The sequence below is a fragment of the Chlorocebus sabaeus genome, chromosome 7, assembly GCF_047675955.1.
Source record: "Chlorocebus sabaeus isolate Y175 chromosome 7, mChlSab1.0.hap1, whole genome shotgun sequence".
NCBI classification, from domain to species: domain Eukaryota; kingdom Metazoa; phylum Chordata; class Mammalia; order Primates; family Cercopithecidae; genus Chlorocebus; species Chlorocebus sabaeus.
The window spans coordinates 57,298,106-57,317,631 of record NC_132910.1 but is presented as its reverse complement, the minus strand read 5'-3'; the positions used below and the strand labels follow the sequence as shown (position 1 = coordinate 57,317,631).

Here is a 19,526-nt window from a genome sequence, read left to right as displayed (position 1 = left end):
TCATTTCAAATGTTAGGGAAAGGAAAGCCCATTGTTGAAAACTTTACAATTAGTACTACTGAAAACAAACTATGCCCCAGTGAGAAAAAAATAAAGCATATGCTTTTTCTGTTTTTGAAACAGGGTCTAACTCTGTTGCCCAGGCTTGTTATATAACAAAAACATTAAAATCAAAGATTAAAGTAAAAATAAAATTAGAAGAATTCCAAAATTACAAATTTAAACAAAACCTTGGAAAGTAAATTGAGATATTAATCTTTATATTTCTTTTCTTTTTTTTTTTTTTTCCCCGAGGTAAGAGTCTCACTTTGTCGCCCAGGCTGGAGTACAGTGGCACAATCTCGGCTCACTGTAACCTCCACCCTCCGAAGTTCAAGCTATTCTGGTGCCTCAGCCTCCTGAATAGCTGGGACGACAGGCACATGCCACCACACCCAGCTAATTTTTGTAATTTTAGTAGAGACAGGGTTTTGCCATGTTGCCCAGACTGGTCTCGAACTCCTGACCTCAAGTGATAGGCCTGCCTCAGCCTCTCAAAGTGCTGGCATCACAGGTGTAAGCTACTATGTCCAGCCTCATCTTTATATTTCTTTAACTTGAAATCATTATCCAAACTAAAAAAGGCTGAGACCAAAACTTTACAACAGAAAAAGATTATGTTAAAATAGTACACTTGACCAGGTATGATGCTACTTTGGTCAATATCCTGAATATTAAAAGAAAAAAAAAAAGTTTTGAGAAAAATGCTTTTTAAAAGTATATATTGTGACTTACTTGGCTCCAAAAATACATAATACTAAAAGTTTTAAATTTAGTATACTTCACATAAATGAAAAAAGTAGCAGAAATATTAACTGGCAAAGAGTGAAGTAAGAAAGCTACAAATAAAATTTATAAAAAAAAAAGGCAACAAATGATTACAAGTTTGAGCAGAATGCTCAGCAACATTATCATATAGAATTTTTGAAAGAAAATGTTAATAACACAATTAAGTACCATTAACTTGGCCATGGTTGGTCTTGGTCCTCCTATAAATAAAGGATCGCTGTGCTCTTCTACACCCGGGACTTCACTTAAGTTTGGATGCTGCTCAGTTGAGACTGTCAACAACTTTGGTAAATGGAGAAACTGGATCCCACACTTAGAAGCTGCTGTTTTTACTCTTGGCACTTCCTGGATCCTCTGGTACCAAGAGGCTAGCAATGGAAATTCTACCAGCTTCTCAGAAAATTTCTTGCAGATAATTACCTAGGTAGGAAAATAATGAAACACATTATTATGTATCTTTTGTTTGTTTGTAACAGCTGCGTTGAGGTAACTTTACAAACCACAGCATTCACACATCTAAATGTATAGTTCAATGAGTTGTAGTAAATGTATGCAGTAATGCAACCACCTAGTTTTAGTACACTTACGTCACCCCTGAAATTTCCCTTGTGACCATTTGCACTCTATCTGTGCTTCCACAGTCAGTTGCAGACAACCACTGATCAGCTTTCTATGTTTATAGTTTTGCCTTTTCCAGATTTTCATACAAATGGAATCATAAAATGTGGTTTTCCTTTATCACTTAGTATTATGCTTTTGAAGTTAATCCATATAGTTACATTGACCAATTGTTTGTTTTTTATTAAGAGTAGTAGTCATTGTGTGGATATACTGTATTTTCCTTACTCATTCACTTGTTGATAGATATTTGCATTTTCCCGGTTGTTGGCTATTATAAATAATGTTGCTATACATTATAATGTAGCAGTGTTTATGTGGAACTGTTTTTCATTTCTTTGGAAATCTAAGAGTCAAACTGCTAGGTTTTATGGTAACTGTATATTTAACTTTTAAAGAAATTAAAATCTTCTCCACGGTTGCCATTCCATTTTACAATTCCCACTAGCAATCCATGGAGGTTCCAGTATCTCCACAACTTGTCAACACTTGGTATTATCAGTCTGTTTGATTTTAGTCATTCTTGTGGGTATATAGCAGTGTCTCATTGTGATTTTAATTTGCATTTCCCTATGACTAATGATGTTGAGCAACTTTTCATGTGATTATTTGCCATTTGTATATCTTCTTTAGTGATGTCTTATATGTTTTTGTGATTAATTTCACAGCATAAAAATTGGAGCAACTCAGCAATGAGAAAACGAACAACACAATTAAAATGAGCAAAAGATCTGAGTAGACAACCAAAAAAGATACACAGATGGCAACTAAGTATATTAAAAAATGCTCATCATCATATATCATTAGAGAATTACAAGTTAAAACAAGGAAATGCAACCACACACCTATCAGAATGGCAAAAATCCAAAACACTGACAACTCCAAATGATGGTGAGCATGTGGAACAACAGGAACTCTCATTCATTGCTGGTGGGAATGAAAAATAGTACAGCCACTTTGAAAGACAGTTTGGCAGTTCCTTACAAAGGTAAATATACTCTTACCATACAATCCAATAATTGTGCTTCAAATGAGTTGAAAATTTATGCCCACACAAAAACCTGAACACAGATGTTAACAGCATCTTTATTCATAATTGCCAAAACTTGGAAGTAACCAAGATGCCCTTCAGTAGATGAATGGATAAACTGTCGTACATCTATACAATGGAAAACAACCATCAATAGAAAAAGAAGAATATAATAATTCCAAAAAGAATCAAAATAAATAACAATGGCATTTGCAAATGTCTATGAATAGTACAATTGAAAATCATTTTGGAAAATTTTACACCTTATATTCAACTGTCTATCATCTTTCATTGGTAGTATGTTTTTAACTCTCTCTAAGAACTCCTCTGTAATCAACTGCATTCCAATCTGGAAACCCTTTCATCTATAATTCATGGCCATGAACACATTCCTCTGTTTCTGACCCTCAGTATACTTGATAAGTTATTAACACACTGCATATAGAGTTAATTGGACAACACTATATCAAAAACCTAAAATCCTTAATATATACTTATGCAAATTAGTTTAAGTGGTTAATGGGGAAAGAATTAAAATCAGTATTAACTTCCTCAACACAAATAATTAACACTTTTAAATTATCACAATTTAATATCTGTAGTCTATAATCATTGGTGTGTTTTGAGGGGTCTCAAAAGAAATTTTTCAGCTTACTGCAGAAGTGTAAAAATGGAGAGCTTGTACTATTAATAGTGATCTAAAGTTCCATTTTTTTGTGTGTGTGAAGCTATCTTCTCTGTATGTGAACTATTAGGCAAAATCTAAATGATATTCCTTACCAATAATGTAAGAAGTATCTTTGAGAACCGTATTTTTAAAAATTACACAATGAGGTAAGGAGAACATTTTACCAAAGAAAATAGTAAAAAGATAAAAGAGAAAATTGTAAATATTTAAAACTAAAAAAGATAACTAGCACTATTTGGAAGACTTTTTTTCAAAAGCAGCACTTAAAGTAATACTTTTATTTTTTCAAATTAGAAAAATTTGAAATTGTTCCTCCTGACACAAACTCATATATTTGTGTTTTCCCTTGGTCAGATGCTTTCTCCCTAGCACTACCACCAAATTCTATTTTCTTTAAAATTTAGAGTGTTCTTGCTTCTTTGAGAGGCAACAAATGTTGTTTCCATAGAGACCACTATGTCACAAACACATTATGACTTATGATTATGAACAGATAGATAAATAAAAAGGTCAAGTCACAGGAAATCTCTACAAATATATCTAGCAGTAATACCAGAGCATGAGACAGAAAGGACAGAAAATTAATAAAAAATTCATACATATATATTATACTGTATTTTATGTGGACTTTAAGATTAAATGAGCACAAGTAATTGATTATAAGAACAAGGACTGTATCTAACTCTCTTTGAATACTGAAGCACTTAAAACACTGCCTTGCAAATAATACCCTGTTGAGTGAATAAACAAATGATAAAGAATCCATTTATTCAGAGAATAATCCCCTCAATATTTTTCAAGCTGCTATTTATCACTCATTTAGGGGTTGTGAAATCAACATAGCAGGTTTTTAAAAAATGAAATAGAAAACATCAGAGTACACATCCCATAAGTTTTTTTGTAATTATTTATATATTTTTTAACATATTATTTAAAGATACACATTTATTTCTACACTTATTCAACTTGTAAAATGTATTACAGTTGTCCCTCAGTATCCATGAAGGATTGGTTTCAGGACCTGTATCAGACACCCAAATCCACGGATACTCATACTCACGTCCTTGATATAAAATGGTGTAGTATTTGCATATAACCTATACACATCCTCTCCTATACTTTAAATCCTAGATTACTTCTAATACCTACTACAATATAAACACTATGCAAATAGTTATTCTGTATTGTTTAGGGGATCATGACAAGAAAAAAGTCGGTACATGTTCAGTAGAGATGCAATTTTTTCCAAATATTTTAAATCTGCGCTTGGTTGAATACGTGAATGCAGAACACATGGATATGGAGGGCCATCGGTATTTACTGAGTTAAAGTAAAAAAAAGTTTGAAAAATACTCTCTAAGGCACCCTGAGAGCCAAAAAGTTTATTAATTCTCTCAAGAATTCTGAATTGCTTGGAAATAGATTAGGTGCTACGGGAACGTATCTTTAGACATGATAATCACACTATAAATGTTCTCTTTTCTTCATCTTTCCTGTACTCGTCTTTTTAGTGACTTATTCTTATTTGTTAGATGTACGCGGCATCTTTCCTTTCTTTTGAAATGAAGTTGCAATTAAATAACAATAATTCATATTTAAAAGAAAGTGAGGAGGTTTACTCTGTGTGACAGGCCACTCCATTTAATCAACATGCCAGGCCACTCTACTAAGATCTAGACAGCTCAGAAGGTACTGAACCAATTCATTACACTCATGAAGATATATTTAAGGAAGTTGCTAATGAAAACTCTGTGAAATGAAAATTAAATTTCTTCATAAGAAATGATTACCAAATAGTTACCTGGCTCATAAGATCAAAACCATTATAAATATCACAGAGTTCTTTAAGGACCAGAAAAAAAAAAGATAATTTATTTTTAAAACAATGGTTTTTTTTAAAAAAGTACAGCTACCAAAGCAAAAATAGTATTTTAGTAACTCTGTAGTTAATTGTCATTAAAGGGCAAAAAAAATTGTCTGAATAAAAAGAGAAGCAAGATGTTGCATCTATTCAAAATATTTCCTCCTTTGCATTCCTTTACAATCACTTATTATATAAAATATTTTGTTATTTTATATCATTTCCTTAGTCATACCTCTTTTTTTGAAAATATACTCACAGATGTTTAGGTGAGCAGTGTAAGCAGAGAAAAAACAGTAAACAACCTATCTAAATGGAAATATAATCCCAGTTCTCCGTTTTTTACTTATAAATTAGAAGTGGTGAGTTAAAGCTAAAAGCTCTTGAGGACCTAATGCATAGGAGAAGACACAGAAAATACAAATTTACCACTAAATAAGTAGCATCTACCATTTTTGCAATATGCCAGCAAAAAGTGAGGTTCCCAATTTTATGCCAATGGGAACACAGGAAGAGGTATTTAGTTTTGCTAAAAAATCAATTTCTAAAAGAGGAATGATTTTACCTAAGCTAATAAAGGGGTGTGTGTGTGTGTGTGTGTGTGTGTGTGTGTATTTAAACTCAATTCAAAGCATTAGAAGTTAAAATGTAGAAAATCAAATCATAAGTGTTCAAATTACAAGAAGATTTTATAAAATTATAAAATGCAACCTTTCTGTCTTATAGGAGTACAATAATGTTTTAAATACTTCTACCAAAGTGTATTTGCTTACTAGTACCACTTGAAAAATAACATACAATCTTCTAGTATTGGAACAGTAGGATTTTGCCCTAGTATAGCTATTCATTGCTACTTCTCCCATATGCTTGATATGCTATCTACCAGAAAATTCTAGTAAATGGATTAAAGAGGGGGAAACATGAGTGTACATATTAATTTATTCCTTTTAAATCTATTTCTAAGACTTTTCAGAGGAGAGGGTATCGTCAGGCCCCTTTCTTTAAGAGGTGCTGAGCCATCACGGGTTAACTTTGTAAAGTAATAAAGTATTTTCTGAAAAAAAAGAGCTTGCAGCAGCTTTATACATAATACCTTAGCCCTTCCATGTTTGTCTCTGACTAATTAAAAAAAACAAAACAAAAAAAACACCTCATCCATTCTACTTGTTATTGTTTTCCATCTTTGGTTTTATTCTGTTTATCAGAACTGGGTATTTTCCCTAGTTCTTCTCATTTTGACTCTTAGGAATTCAAACCTTGACTTAGCAAAACTGACTCCTTACTTTTATGTCCTTGACTTTATTCCTGTGACTAAATATTCTGTCCCTAGATTCAGTTTTATGCTTCTGGTAACTTGACCTTGATTACTGATGATGAACTTGATCCTGATTCTGATCATTCGGATGGTCACTCCATTCACCTCAATGTATGTTAATTCAAGCAAAAAGGTTTGCCAACATAACCACTCTATGAATTAAAATGACTTCTTTACTACCCAAGATGATTTAAAGGAGAAAAATATAACAAGTATCAAGGCTTTATCAAAGAAAGATGAATTCCTGAAAATATGAGGTGGGCGGATCACAAGGTCAGGAGTTCAAGACCAGCCTGGCCAACATGGTGAAACCCTGTCTCTAGTTAAAAAACAGAAAAATTAGCTGGGCATGGTGGTGTGCACCTGTAATCCCAGCTACTTGGGAGGCTGAGGCAGGAGAATTGCTTCAACTCAGGAAGCAGAGGTTGCAGTGAGCCAAGTTTATACCACTGCACTCCAGCCTAAGTGACAGAGCAAGACTCCATCTCAAAAAAAAAAAAAAAAAAAAATCCAGTAAAAATACAAAGGAACGAAGGAAAATATTTCAAGAATTAGTTTACATATTCATATCATTTTAATAAATTTCTTCAATAAAGGAATGGATATGCTACTTTCATTCAATTCTGATGAAACTGGAAACACAGTTATCCAAAGAAGTCAAGAAGACAGAAGACCAAGTATTTCATAATGTATCAAATGACTGCTCTAATGACTGAACTTGGTAATAGAGGAGAGGGATCATAGAGAAGAGAATCTAGAAATCATTTGACTAGGAAAAAATTTAAAAATCAATGTCTTCTTCCCACTCAACTCTGTGGACTCTATTAAATTATGACATTTGGCATTTAAAATACCAATCAACATCTAAACAATTCCTGGATCTCCCTATTTTTACATTGTTTTGGTTGCCAAGTTTGGTTCAATTTTGAGGAGAAGAGAAATGTTCTTTAAGAAAATAACAATTGATCAATACTGCCTAATTTACTTGTGAAGCAAAGCCTTCAAATACATAGATTTTCAATAGAAGTCTCTTCTGTCAAAAGATACCTGAATTGTTGGTGATATATAATGAGAATGAAATCTAATATCTGATTCCTTAGTAGGGAAAAGGGGGAAATGCTTCCAAGAAAAAAAACAAAACAAAAGCAAAAAGCAATGCAACTCTTGAAAACCAATTAGAAGGCTGCAGAGAGCTATGCTTCCTATGTTCACTCTGGTATTATTTTCACCCTGTTCTTTTTTCCTGCACAGAGGGAATGTGTGTGTGCATGTCCGTGTGTGTGTGTGTGTGTGTGTGTAAGACAGAGAGAAAGAGAGAGAGACAGAGATCTTCCTACTCAGAAAACTTTCTATCCTCCCCCAGCACATAATAACAGAGCCAGCTACTTTAATCTCAGAGAGAACGGAGAAGCATACAGGTCAGAATAAAATATTTTCAATTTGATAATACCTAATATAAGATTAATTTAAGTGACTAATAATTATAAAATTTAGCTGACAAGATTTTTAGTTTTTGTTTTTTTTTAACTGGATCCTCTAATAGTAGAAGTCCAACGGACTATCCATGGTACCACAGAGCCGACTTGGACCTTCTAATATTAGAAAGTAATCACAATAGAAACTTGAAGTTAATAATAACAACTGTTAACATTTTAGCAATTTCACATTAAAAGTCATAATAATTACTAACATTGACTGACAGCTTACTATGTGCCAAGCACTGTTCTCCATACTTCACACAAACTTTAATTTGTTCCTTACATTTTTCCTCTTAGATAGGTACATTATCTCCATTTTACAGATAAGAAAATGGAGAAAGATGTTAATAACTTGTCCAGCAGCATACTGGCAATAAGAATTAGAATAAAAATTCAAACCTAGGCAATTTCATAGACCGAAACTCATAGTAATGTGTACAGTCCAGATGAAACCTTACCAAGAAATGGTGGATACAGGGCAAGAGCACGATATCTGCCAGAGTGAAGTAAAGCCCTTCTGCAAACACATGCTCCAGAGGTGGAAGGTCGGAGGCTTTTGCTTTTCTGATGTGAGAAGGCTCTCTGTTGGTAGTAGCTGGTTCTTCTTGCACTGTGAGCTTTGAGAATGCCACTTTCAGTTCCAGACTCTCAGATGCAGAGTCCAACTCTTCAGATGTTTCCTGCGTGTGGACCTCGCTCTTTGCCTTTCCCTTAGTAAGGGGAGGCCCAACTCCATCAGCTTTCTGTTGCTTGAGTTTCTGCCTGCGGAGTTTATCATCATTATGCACTCTAACAGGCTCACTAAGCTTTTTCTCTAGCTGTAGTATTTCTACAGGTATAGTTGGGGGCTGGTCAGAAGACTCTCTGAGAAAATTCTCAATAGCCAAAGGGATGGTGAGTTCACATAGCCTGGTCCACTGACTAACCTACAAAACAAAAACAAAACAAGAAATGAAAGGATTTTTTAATTTCAACATAACTTGAGAAAAAATAACCATCCTATTGGGAAATAAGTTTTGGGCTAAATCATCCCTGGGTTAGGCTTTTATGTTACATCAGGAGACACATCACGGTGTTTTAAAAGTAAAAACATTAAGCAAAAGAGGTTTAGCATTCCTGTATTCCCCTTACTAAATAAATCATTACTTCTTAAAGCCTTAAAAATATACCTCCCCTGTCCTGTCATTCTCCTAGATCCTACAATAAGCAGGACTTCCAAAGCATTACTATTTGAGTTCCTATTTATATGTAAACATTCTGTTTAAAAATCAACATAACTAAAATAAAGAAAAAAAAGTTATTTTCTAAAAATGTCTCCAAACTTTATAAATTAAGTCTTAATTCTTATTTTTCAATACTGCACTGAAATATTGGCACACGTAAAGGGTGTATTAGCCCATTTTGCATTGCTGTAAAGGAATAGGTGAGGCTGAGTAATTTATAAAGTGAAGAGGTTTATTTGGCTCATGGTTCTGCAGACTATACAAGAAGCATCTGCTTCTGGTCAGGACCTCAAGAAGCTTTTAGTCATGGTAGAAGGCAAAGAGAAAGCAGGTGTGTCGCATGGGGAGAGAGGGTGCAAGAGAGAGCAAGGAGGAGGTACCAGACGCTTTTCAACAGCTAGATCTCTAGTGAACTAACAGAGCAAGAACTCACTCATTACCCCAGTGAGCACCAAGTCATTTATAAGGCATCTGCCCCCATGACGCAAACACCTCCTACCAAGTCCCACCCCCAACAATATTGGGGATCACATTTCAACATGAAATTTGGAGGGGATAAATATTCAAACTATATCAAAGGGCTACCTTATTTCATTGGTTACTGTGGTTTTTTAAAATAAACTTTTATTTCTAATAGGAAGTTAAAATATTAAATGGTCAAGTAATTATGTTATCACTCTATAGCTTCAAATAACAGAAAAGAGACATTATACTTACTTCAGCACAGGCTTTCAAGCAAGTCTTTTTAAAGCCCAGAAGTTCCAAAAGTTCCTTCTTTAAGGGGTCTGCTTCATAGGATTTCTGGATTATGTGTCTCAATACAACGGCAAGTCCTGCTCTACAAAAATTGTCTGATCGTTCTACTACTGCAGGCAAACAGCAATTCTGGACTATTGGTGGGAGCTCTTGCCTTGAAATAATCTGTATTTCAACATCCTGGATCAGATCATCTCTTAGTAGTGAACTATCTGTACTCACTTCTTTGGTGACGACTAAGCAAATTTTAAAGATTTTACAGTCACAGTAAGATAACAGAAATAAAGTTACAGATGTATGAAGAGGAAAGATGCATCCTTTTGTTTGGTGAGAAAAGTCCAGATATAGGTATTCTTCTTCTGTAAGACTTTTCTTTATGGCTTTCATTTTCTTCTTTCATTGAGTCACCTAAAGTATAAATTGTAATGATTATGGTCTTAGAATATAATAATTTAGAAGCTAAAAGTGAATGTTTCAAAAGCCTGTTCTAGAAATCAGCAAAAATTTGCAGTAGATAATAATGCTATAAGGTTTGTTTCTGAAGACTGACTAAATGACTTCCAAAAGAAAAAACTCCACCCTTTGCAATTGACTAGCATTAGAAGAAATTTTACAACAGCTCCTTTAAAATGAGCAAACCCCAGTGCTTCCCAATAGAGCCCTCCCAATCAAGTACTTTGGGGTCTCACTATAGGTGAGAACAGGAGATAAACAGAAGGGGAAATAAATTAACCAAGAATACTGAGAGCTGTCTGGGGATAATATCCTTGAGAAGTTTTGCCAGTGCTGGTCCTTCCATACTGCTTCTTTTTTATGACCCTACAAAATAATAGGGAGGGGACATTCATTCTTTTAGGAGAAGTAGATTCTACTCAAGTGATAGCTGCTGAGTGCTAAATCATAATATAAAAATATTTAAATTTCCCCATAACATGGATAGTGAGAGCTGAGATATCTTAAAGTTAACATGTCCAAAATCTAGTTCCTTATTCTCTCCCACCCTCAAACCTGCTCCTTATGTGTCTTCCCCATCTCAGTTTACACCGTTCTTTTCCTTTACACCCCCATAACGAAACCCTCCAAGGTCTTCCCATTCTCCTTAGAGAAAAGCCAAAGTTTCTACAACAGCCTACAAAAATCTCTTTGATCTAGTCCTCTTTTATGTCTCTGAGTTTGTCTCATTAACTCTCTTCATTGCTCACTGTTCCAGCCAAAGTAGACTGTTATTCCTCTAAAACAGCCATCTCCAACATTATTGGCACCACGGACCACTTTCATGAAAGACAATTTTTCCATGAGGGGTTGGTAGGGGGATGGGGATGGTTTCCGGATGAAACCTCAGATCATCAGGCATTAGATTCTCATAAGGAATGTGCAACCTAGATTCCTCCTGCGTGCAGTTAATAGGGTTGGAGCACCTATAAGAATCTAACGTCATTGCTGATCTGACAGGAGATGACATTTAGGCAGTAACGCTGGCTTACTGCAGCTCACCTCCCACTTTGAGGTGGGGTTCCTAACAGGCCCCAGACGGGTACTAGTCCTGGGCCCTGGGTTGGGGGACCCCTGCTAAAACACTAGGTACATTCCCACATCAGGGCCTTTGCACTTGGTGTTTCCAGTACCTAGAACACTTCCTCACTTCCTTCAGGTATTTATTTATTCAATGGCAACTTCTTACTGAGATCCTCCCTGACTACTCAATTTAAATCACAAACCCCAGTCCCCACGCTTCCTGAAAAAAACCTTTGTATTTCCATCTATGCTTTTTCTCCATAGCGCTTATTGCTATGGTGATATACCATATTTCATTATTTGTCTCCCACAACTAGAATGTTCCATGAGTAAAAATTTTTTGTTCACTGCTTTATATGCTTATTATATATATAAGCAAGCAGTATTTGACAAATGAAAGCAGAGATAAATATACACATTGGTTAAAGGTGCAAACACACACAGTCTTGAGATCAGATTCTTCATGGCTATTTTCAAGTCATATTCCTTAAGTTTTTATCAATTGTCCTGTCTTTTTATGTTTACACATTTCCTGGGTCAAAAATTCCCAATGTTCTAATCCATAAATTACAATTATTCCAAAACTGACACTAGATGGCACTCTTTAAAAGCATTCATCATGGATATATGTACCAGAAACATGACATATTAGAAGGAAAATTACTTTAAAAGCTTTTAAAAAGTACACGTGCACCTCTCGTCTTTTAAGTGTATTCAAAATGTTAGTGTACACTTAATTTTAGAAAACCATCATACTAAATTTTCTTTAATATTTTAAATTCCTTTTTTAAAAAAATCTGAAACAAAACCTGAACACTTCAAGCCTCTTAGTTCTTCATTCTTTAAAAGCGAATAACTTATAATCCATTATAAAAAAGAAATATAGTTAGTAAAGTATTATAAAGTTTCTTAATAATACAAATAATCACTACTGCTTTATTTTATATTTATTCTATTAAAATGTAACAGATACATACCATGATTTGTTACTTCTTAAAAGATTATCTGGGGCAAAATTATTTTACGTACTGTAAAAGGAACAACTTTTTAACTTACAGATGCCATTTTCTCCCTGAGCTTATTTTTTAAAATTTTTGTCACCGAGAGATAATTTTTAAACAAAAAGGTATTTATTAAAGATCAAAGGTATTTATTAAAGATCAAAGGTTTGTTTTGTTTTGTTTTTTAAATAAAGCTGAATAGAGCTCTGGAAACATTTTCATTATTAATATAACACCTTTATGCTATGAGTCCTTAAAAACAGTCAAACAAAGTGAGATCTGTAACAACACTAGGGCAAAAAGAACCAACCACACTTTCCAGGAATTAACAGTCTTTATGAGGAATTTGCTCTGGACTCACTCTCCTGCCAGTAGGATAATAAAAAGAAGAATGACTGATCCGTAAGTGTTTCAAGAAAGCAGATTTGAAAGAAAACATGACTGATTTCATCATTTGCCCAGCAGTCTAAAAAACAGTAATTATAAGCCTCATCATAACACTTTTTAAAAACTGGAAACAAAGCCATGCTATTTAATAGCTTTTAAGATGTGTAGAAATATATTTTTTAAAAAGTACAAATTTGCCACGTTGCAAGGCACATAAGAATATGACAATAGGGTTTTAGACATATTCTATAAACTCTTCTCATTGTTAGCACTTAAAATGCTAAATGTCAGCAAAACAGAATAGCAGTAACTTGCCCATGGTGATATCTAAAAATTAATGAGATGCCTGAGAGACAATGCAACAAAGTACTGTTGATTCTTAACGTATTTTCTTAAAAATATAGATGTTGGTTTTCCCCCTGGGAGATTAAAAATGTTACTTAATGATCTTAGAGTAAAAAAATAAAAAATTACTCTCCTTGAATAATGTTTCCCTATTATGTACTAATATAATTTTTAAAATAAATATTATTTAGTAAACCTGTACAAATGTGATGTTTTTGGCTTGCACTGTGCCTTTTTAGAGAGAAGAACCACTATTTGCTCCAAGTATGCAAATATCACAGACAAAAAAAAAAAAAAAAAAAATCCCTCTTCTTTTTTCTTTCCTAGCTTGAGAATGCCTTAGTTCATTCATTTTACGTCATGATCTTTAAGAAGGTAGGTACTATAGACTCAACTTCTGTCTCTAGGGCTTCTGGGGCATAGCTCTTGTTACTCCATATTACATTCTTGCCAAGCACAGAAATAGAGTAATTTGCTCTTTCTCAGCTTTGACAGGTGCCACTCTCCAGAGAGGGAGTGAGAAAGTAGCAGACAAAACCACAAACTTCAGGATATTAAATAGAGTGTGCATCTCTTTCCCGGACATGCCAGTTTGCTTGGGAATCTTGGTGAATTAATAAGTAGGTAAAAAGAAAAGATTATGGCTTTGATTTCATTACTCAGGAAAGTTCTAATATATTTTTAAATGGTGGAATTAGTCATAGGTTTAATATTTAGGCATTCAGAATTTTTTTTTTTTTGCACTTTCATTCTAATGAATATATCTTAGCCTTGATAAAACACAGAGAATGAGAGAGACAAACAGTAAACTATTAAAAATAAGCATACTTCTCCACAGTCCAGAAAAAACAAAGCTTGAAAATTTTGTGATCAAAATTCAAGTCAAGATCTATGGCATTATGTACAACATTATATATTAGATAAATTATATATTATATAATGAAGACCAAAAAGTGCATAATCGCTGCAAATTATCAACCTGTGTTTTGTTTTTTGTTTTTTCAAATAAGTTATCTTTGTGACAATTTGATAGGAGCTCAATAAATGTTAGGTAAATAAAGTTTTAAATAGTACATACATTTTATCATCTACCTACTATGTGCTGAGCACACAGAACATGTGCATTACTTCCAAAGCTCACAATCCTTAAAAGTATTTTATTTCCATTATAGAGATGAGAATTGTACATCAGTCCAAAAGTATTAATTAAATTTATAAAAGATCTTATTTAGAGACATTTAAGAATAGGTATTGTTCTAATATAATAGTACTATTTATAAATAAAATTTCATAAATTGAAGCAATTTTACCAAAGTGAAAATCGTCAGATATTATGTTATTCTAAGCAAGTATGCTGGTCTCAGTAATCCTTGATATAAACTTCCATCCCTGGGTTATTTGACAAGTTTCTGCACTGGATTAAATCCTTTGGCAATTCTTTCCTGATTCCTTTTATTGGCTACTCTGCAGATGGCTCAGTGACCCACAGCTCAGTGTTTTGCCCTCTTCTCAATCCACACTCCATCCTTTGAATACTGGTTTTCACACTTGTGATCATGCCACACAATTAGTTACACATTTTATAATGTAACACACAATACACTGAATAAAATGGAAACAAAAATGTCATGAAGCAATACTTATCCTACTGTATGGGATAAATCTGATATTTTTTCCTCTGTGCTTGTTTTTTTAAATGCTGGTTGTTACTCATTACATTGATTTCCTGACTCATTAATGGGGCACAACTCACAATATGACAGCACTGTTCTGGGTGATCTCCAGTGCCATAGCTTTAAATATTATCTGACTCTTACATGTATATCCCAGCCATATCTTCTCCCCTAATTTCAGACTCCTGTATTCTACCTGACATCTCCATGTAGATTTCTAAATCTGCTCCTCTTCCCTTAGTGTTCTACTTCCTGGTAAAATGGGAACACCAATCAACCAGATGCTCAGGCCAAAAACTCAAAAGTCCCACTCAACTTCTTTTCTTCTCTCTCTCAGACCCTGCCATCTCTACCTTTGAAGTATACGCTAAATCCAACTCCTTAGCACCTCTACCACTACCACCTTAATCTAAGTCATCACCAGTGCTTACAAGGACTACTGCAAAAGCCTATTAACTGTTTTCCTCCACTTGCCATAAAACAGTCCATTCTCCAACAACAGGATGATCCTTAAAAACATAAATCAGATGTCTCCTGCTCAAAACCATCCAGTGGCTCTTCAGCACACTCAGAATAAAATCCAAATTTCCTATTATGGCCTATAGGCCTACTGTGACCCTAGCTATCCCTTTCTGACCTCATCTCTTATCCTTCTTCACTCCCTTCCAGCCACAGTTGTCCTTGCTGTTTTTGGAAGGTGCCAGAAATGCTCCCACTTGAGAATTTTTGTACTTGCTATTTCTTTGCCTAGAATGCTTTTCTCCAAGAGATTCACATGGCTTGCTCCCTCATTTCATTGATTTATCTGCATAAATATTAACTCAGAACAGCCTCTCCTGACTGCCTGAATTGAAAAAGCACTCCCTAGCCTCTCACCTAGCGTCCCTTTTTCTTCATAGCTCTTATCACCTAACACTATAATATCTCCAGTGTTTAATGAACTCAAACTTTAGTTCAAGGAATGAATGTGCATACATGAATGTTAGAAATCACTGTCTGAGAGTATTGTTAATAACTTTATTCTTGGTACAACATGAATTTCGTTCTTCATGACACCATTCTTTCTTTTCCAAATTAATAAATCTATTTTAAGGATCAACTAAGTATAAATTAAAATGAAGAAATAAGATCACCTTTATGAGGTGAATTGGGAAAAATATAAATGGAATCTAACCAAACTCATAAATAAAGCAAGCACAGAAGTTTTTATGTATACTTAAATCCAGGGCAAAGGAACTAAGAATCTTAACTAGACTTCATACATGTGCCTAGCGAGAATATTTATAAAACAACAATTATAAAGTAATAGATTAGAGCCAAGACTGTTGAGCCAGACTACCTGGGTGCAAATATCCTGGTTCTGATTCTTAGTAGCTATAAAAAACTTTTCTGCATATCTGTTTCTTCACTTATAAAATGGAGACAATAACTGTACCTACCATGTAGTGTGCTGTACAGAACAAAGCTTGTCACATATTAAGTCCTTAAATAAATACTAGCTACTATTATTTCTTTATAATTTATAAGCAAATTCCTTACCAATTGGCACTATTAAAATATGCAAACTTTGGGCCAGGTGCGGTCGCTCACACCTGTAATCCCAGCACTTTGGGAGGCCGGGGCTGATCACCTGAGGTCAGGAGTTCGAGACCAGACTGACTAACATGGAGAAACCCCGTCTCTACTAAAAATACAAAAAAAAATCAGCCAGGCGTGGTGGGGCATGCCTGTATTCCCAGCTACTCGGGAGGCTGAGGCAGGAGAATTGCTTGAACCTGGGAGGGAGAGGTTGCGGCGAGCCGAGATGGTGCCATTGCGCTCCAGCCTGGGCAACATGGGGAAAACTCCATCTCAAAAACAAAACAAAACAAAACAAACAAACAAACAAAAAAAAAAAAAACAAAAAAAAATGCAAACTTTGATGGGCAAAACCCAAATTATGCTTTATATTTTCAAGCGTCTTTCCATGAAAGGTAAGGGATTTATATTGATTGAAAAGTTTTTCCCACCCAAACACTGAAAAAACATAGTTATTACTGAGACTGAAAGCCAGGGAATCATGAAAGGTAAAATATAAATGTGAAACCCGTAATCCATGTGCATACTAACCCATTGTACAAAATAAGAAGTTCAACACAGTTTATAAGTATGAAAAATCACAAACTGTTTTCTTAAAGATTAAAATTTAAACCTGCTAAAAATTCTCTCCTACATCATATGTTCAATATTTTGAATTTTATAACTTAGCTTTGGTTTTATGTTTTTCATAAAACAACACTATTTGGTTGAATATTGCACCCTATTTTATTACAATAGCATAGATTTAACCAAAAAAAACCAACAACAACAAAAAAAAGCTTGCCCCTCAACAGATAGCAGCCAATTACCTTAAATATTTAAAGTCAAAAAAGATAAGAAAAAAACTGAGATTTTTTCAAGCTCATTAAATATGTAATATGGGATGCAGTTAAGTCCTAGAGAACAAAAGCCAATGATTAAAATTAGCTGTTTTCTTATCTGGTAAAGAAGTAGGAAAAAAGTTTTTAAGTGAAAAGCTTACTGTAACCTTAGCCATAAACAAAGGGTGTAATCTTCTCTCTGGAGAATCAGGGAATCATCTGTTGCCATGGAGCCATAATGCCTGCAGCTAAACCAGACCTCATAATTAACAGTGATCCACAGCGCAAATGGCTAACATCAAGTACGAAATAAAATTACTTAATTTTCACAGCAAACAATACCTGTGCTTGTTTTAATGTACATGGTTTAAATATCTGCATTCCAAGTGTTCCAATATTCTGCATAACAGAATTCCATAAACTACATTAAATACCTTAGAATAAACACACATACACCAGGGAACCGTGTATACTACAGATGTATTAGTTAGCTGGCTCCAGAATTTGTTAATTTTGAGGGCTGCTAAATTGTTGCTATTAGAAAGGCTAATTGGATATTCAGTATTTATTCTTTGTTAGAAAAGCTAATTGGATACTCAGTATCTATTTTTGTTTAAAAATCACAGATGATACAAAAGCTACAAGTAAAACAAATTTAAAAAAGCAAAAACAGGCCGGGCGCGGTGGCCCACGCCCGTAATCCCAGCACTTTGGGAGGCCCAGGCGGGCGGATCATTTGAGGTCAGGAGTTTGAGACCAGCCTGGCCAACATGGTGAAACTCCGCCTCTACTAAAAATACAAAAATAAGCCGGGTGTGATGGTGGGCGCCTGTAATCCCAGCTACTCAGGAGGCTGAGGCAGAAGAATTGCTTGAGCCCGGGAGGCGGATGTTGCAGTGAGGAGAGATCAGGCCATTGCACTCCATCCCCAGGTGACTGAGAGAGACTCCGTCTCAAAACAAAACAAAACAAAACAAAAACTTGATGGGCCCACTACTAGAGACGCTCAAGTTTGAGCTCTGTTTAAATTAAAGCAAAAAAAAAAAAAAAAAAAAAAAGTGCAAAATATATAAAATAAAAAGAACTGATAAGATGACTCTCAAATCTCATTGACCTTTTCAGTCTTATTTTTGAAGTGAGGCCTCACAAAATGATACCTACAGGTGTAATACACGATTTTTAGTAATGAGTATGCTTAAAGCAATCCTCTCAGTGGTGTGTGCCGCCAATCAGGCAGTTTTTTTTTTAAACCCACATAGCTTAATGTTTGATTTATTAAATATGACAGCGAATCATTTAGTTGTGTTATAACAGTTTATTATCATGGATTTAAATAACCATGTTTACATGTTGAAAATTGTCACATCACTAGTTCTTGCTAGCTTTTGCCTTTTCTCCTGTAAACACTGCTTTTACCGATAAGCTTAGATAAAACAGAAATACACCACCTTCTTTAACAATAATGTAGCACACGATATATTACTAAGGCTGGCATTTTCTTGATATTCAAGACTTTATGACAAGGAATGGGATCCTGGCATTAAGAATAAAGAGGAAAAAAACAAGTCATCTAATCCCAAAACCAGGTGGAAAGTTGGGATGGAAGTACGTGTATTAGCAAACGTTTTTGAAGCCAAAGCAATTTTCATGCAAGTTAAACTTTCCACAGAAGTTAAAAACCGAAGAGATACCGCTGTGATGACAAAACATAAGCAAATGGCCCAAAATGAGGCAAGTCCTTTGGAGTAAATGTTAGGTAGTATTCACATAGAACTGCTTTCTGCAATTAGGAAGGGCTGGAATGGAAAACTCAATGCCAAAGAGAGAAGAGAAGTTAAAAGTGTGACCCAAGAGGTCTGAAATTACACTTAACAGCAAACATCAAACCACTCCCACCAACGCCTCCAACTGGAAGCTGTCCCATTTCTCCAGCAGAGGAAGACACGAGGGATTGGCTAGGGGGAAACTGGGAAACGCGTACTACTGAGGAGCCCAGAGCCCTCAACCCGCACCTTCAGCAGGAGTGGCCAAAAAGGAGTTTGAGGCGGCCCCAGGGCTTGAGGAAAATCAGGACGATGATACCACGCCCTTATCCTTCCCACCCTTCCCCCACATCCTCAGCCCTATAGACCTCCGAAGAAAAGAGCGGTCCTTAGGGGGTCGCGGAGGCTGAGAAGCCGGCGGCCCGAGCGCCCTCTTTACCTGGTCGCAGAGGCGCGGCCAGGCAGGTAGGGTGCGTGAGCGTGTCGGCGACCTGGGCCGCCTGCGCCTTCCCGCCCAGCCCGAGCTGGAATTCCCAGGCTGCCTCTGGGAGCTGCTGCCCGCAGACCACTCGCTTCCACAGAGGCCAGGAGAAAAACGACAGACAGCTAGTTTATCTGGAAAATACTCCCGCCGGCCGTCATTCAT

The 19,526-nt window shown here is 35.3% G+C and overlaps 1 protein-coding gene across 3 annotated transcripts in view; it reads right to left on the bottom strand.

The window, feature by feature from the left end:
• GSTCD (glutathione S-transferase C-terminal domain containing) overlaps positions 1-19,526 on the bottom strand; it is a 133,447-nt gene extending 113,921 nt beyond the window's left edge. The window contains exons 1-4 of one of the 3 annotated variants that reach the window (XM_007999443.3): positions 19,320-19,424; positions 9,759-10,205; positions 8,277-8,744; positions 997-1,248 (exon numbers count right to left, since the gene is read on the bottom strand). In XM_007999443.3, the coding sequence (XP_007997634.1) occupies positions 997-1,248; positions 8,277-8,744; positions 9,759-10,184 (1,146 nt within the window). In that variant the 5' untranslated portion in view covers positions 10,185-10,205; positions 19,320-19,424. Of the gene's footprint in view, positions 1-996; positions 1,249-8,276; positions 8,745-9,758; positions 10,206-19,129; positions 19,236-19,319 lie in introns of those variants that run through there. The other 2 variants (XM_007999446.3, XM_007999448.3) reach the window with 2 other exon arrangements.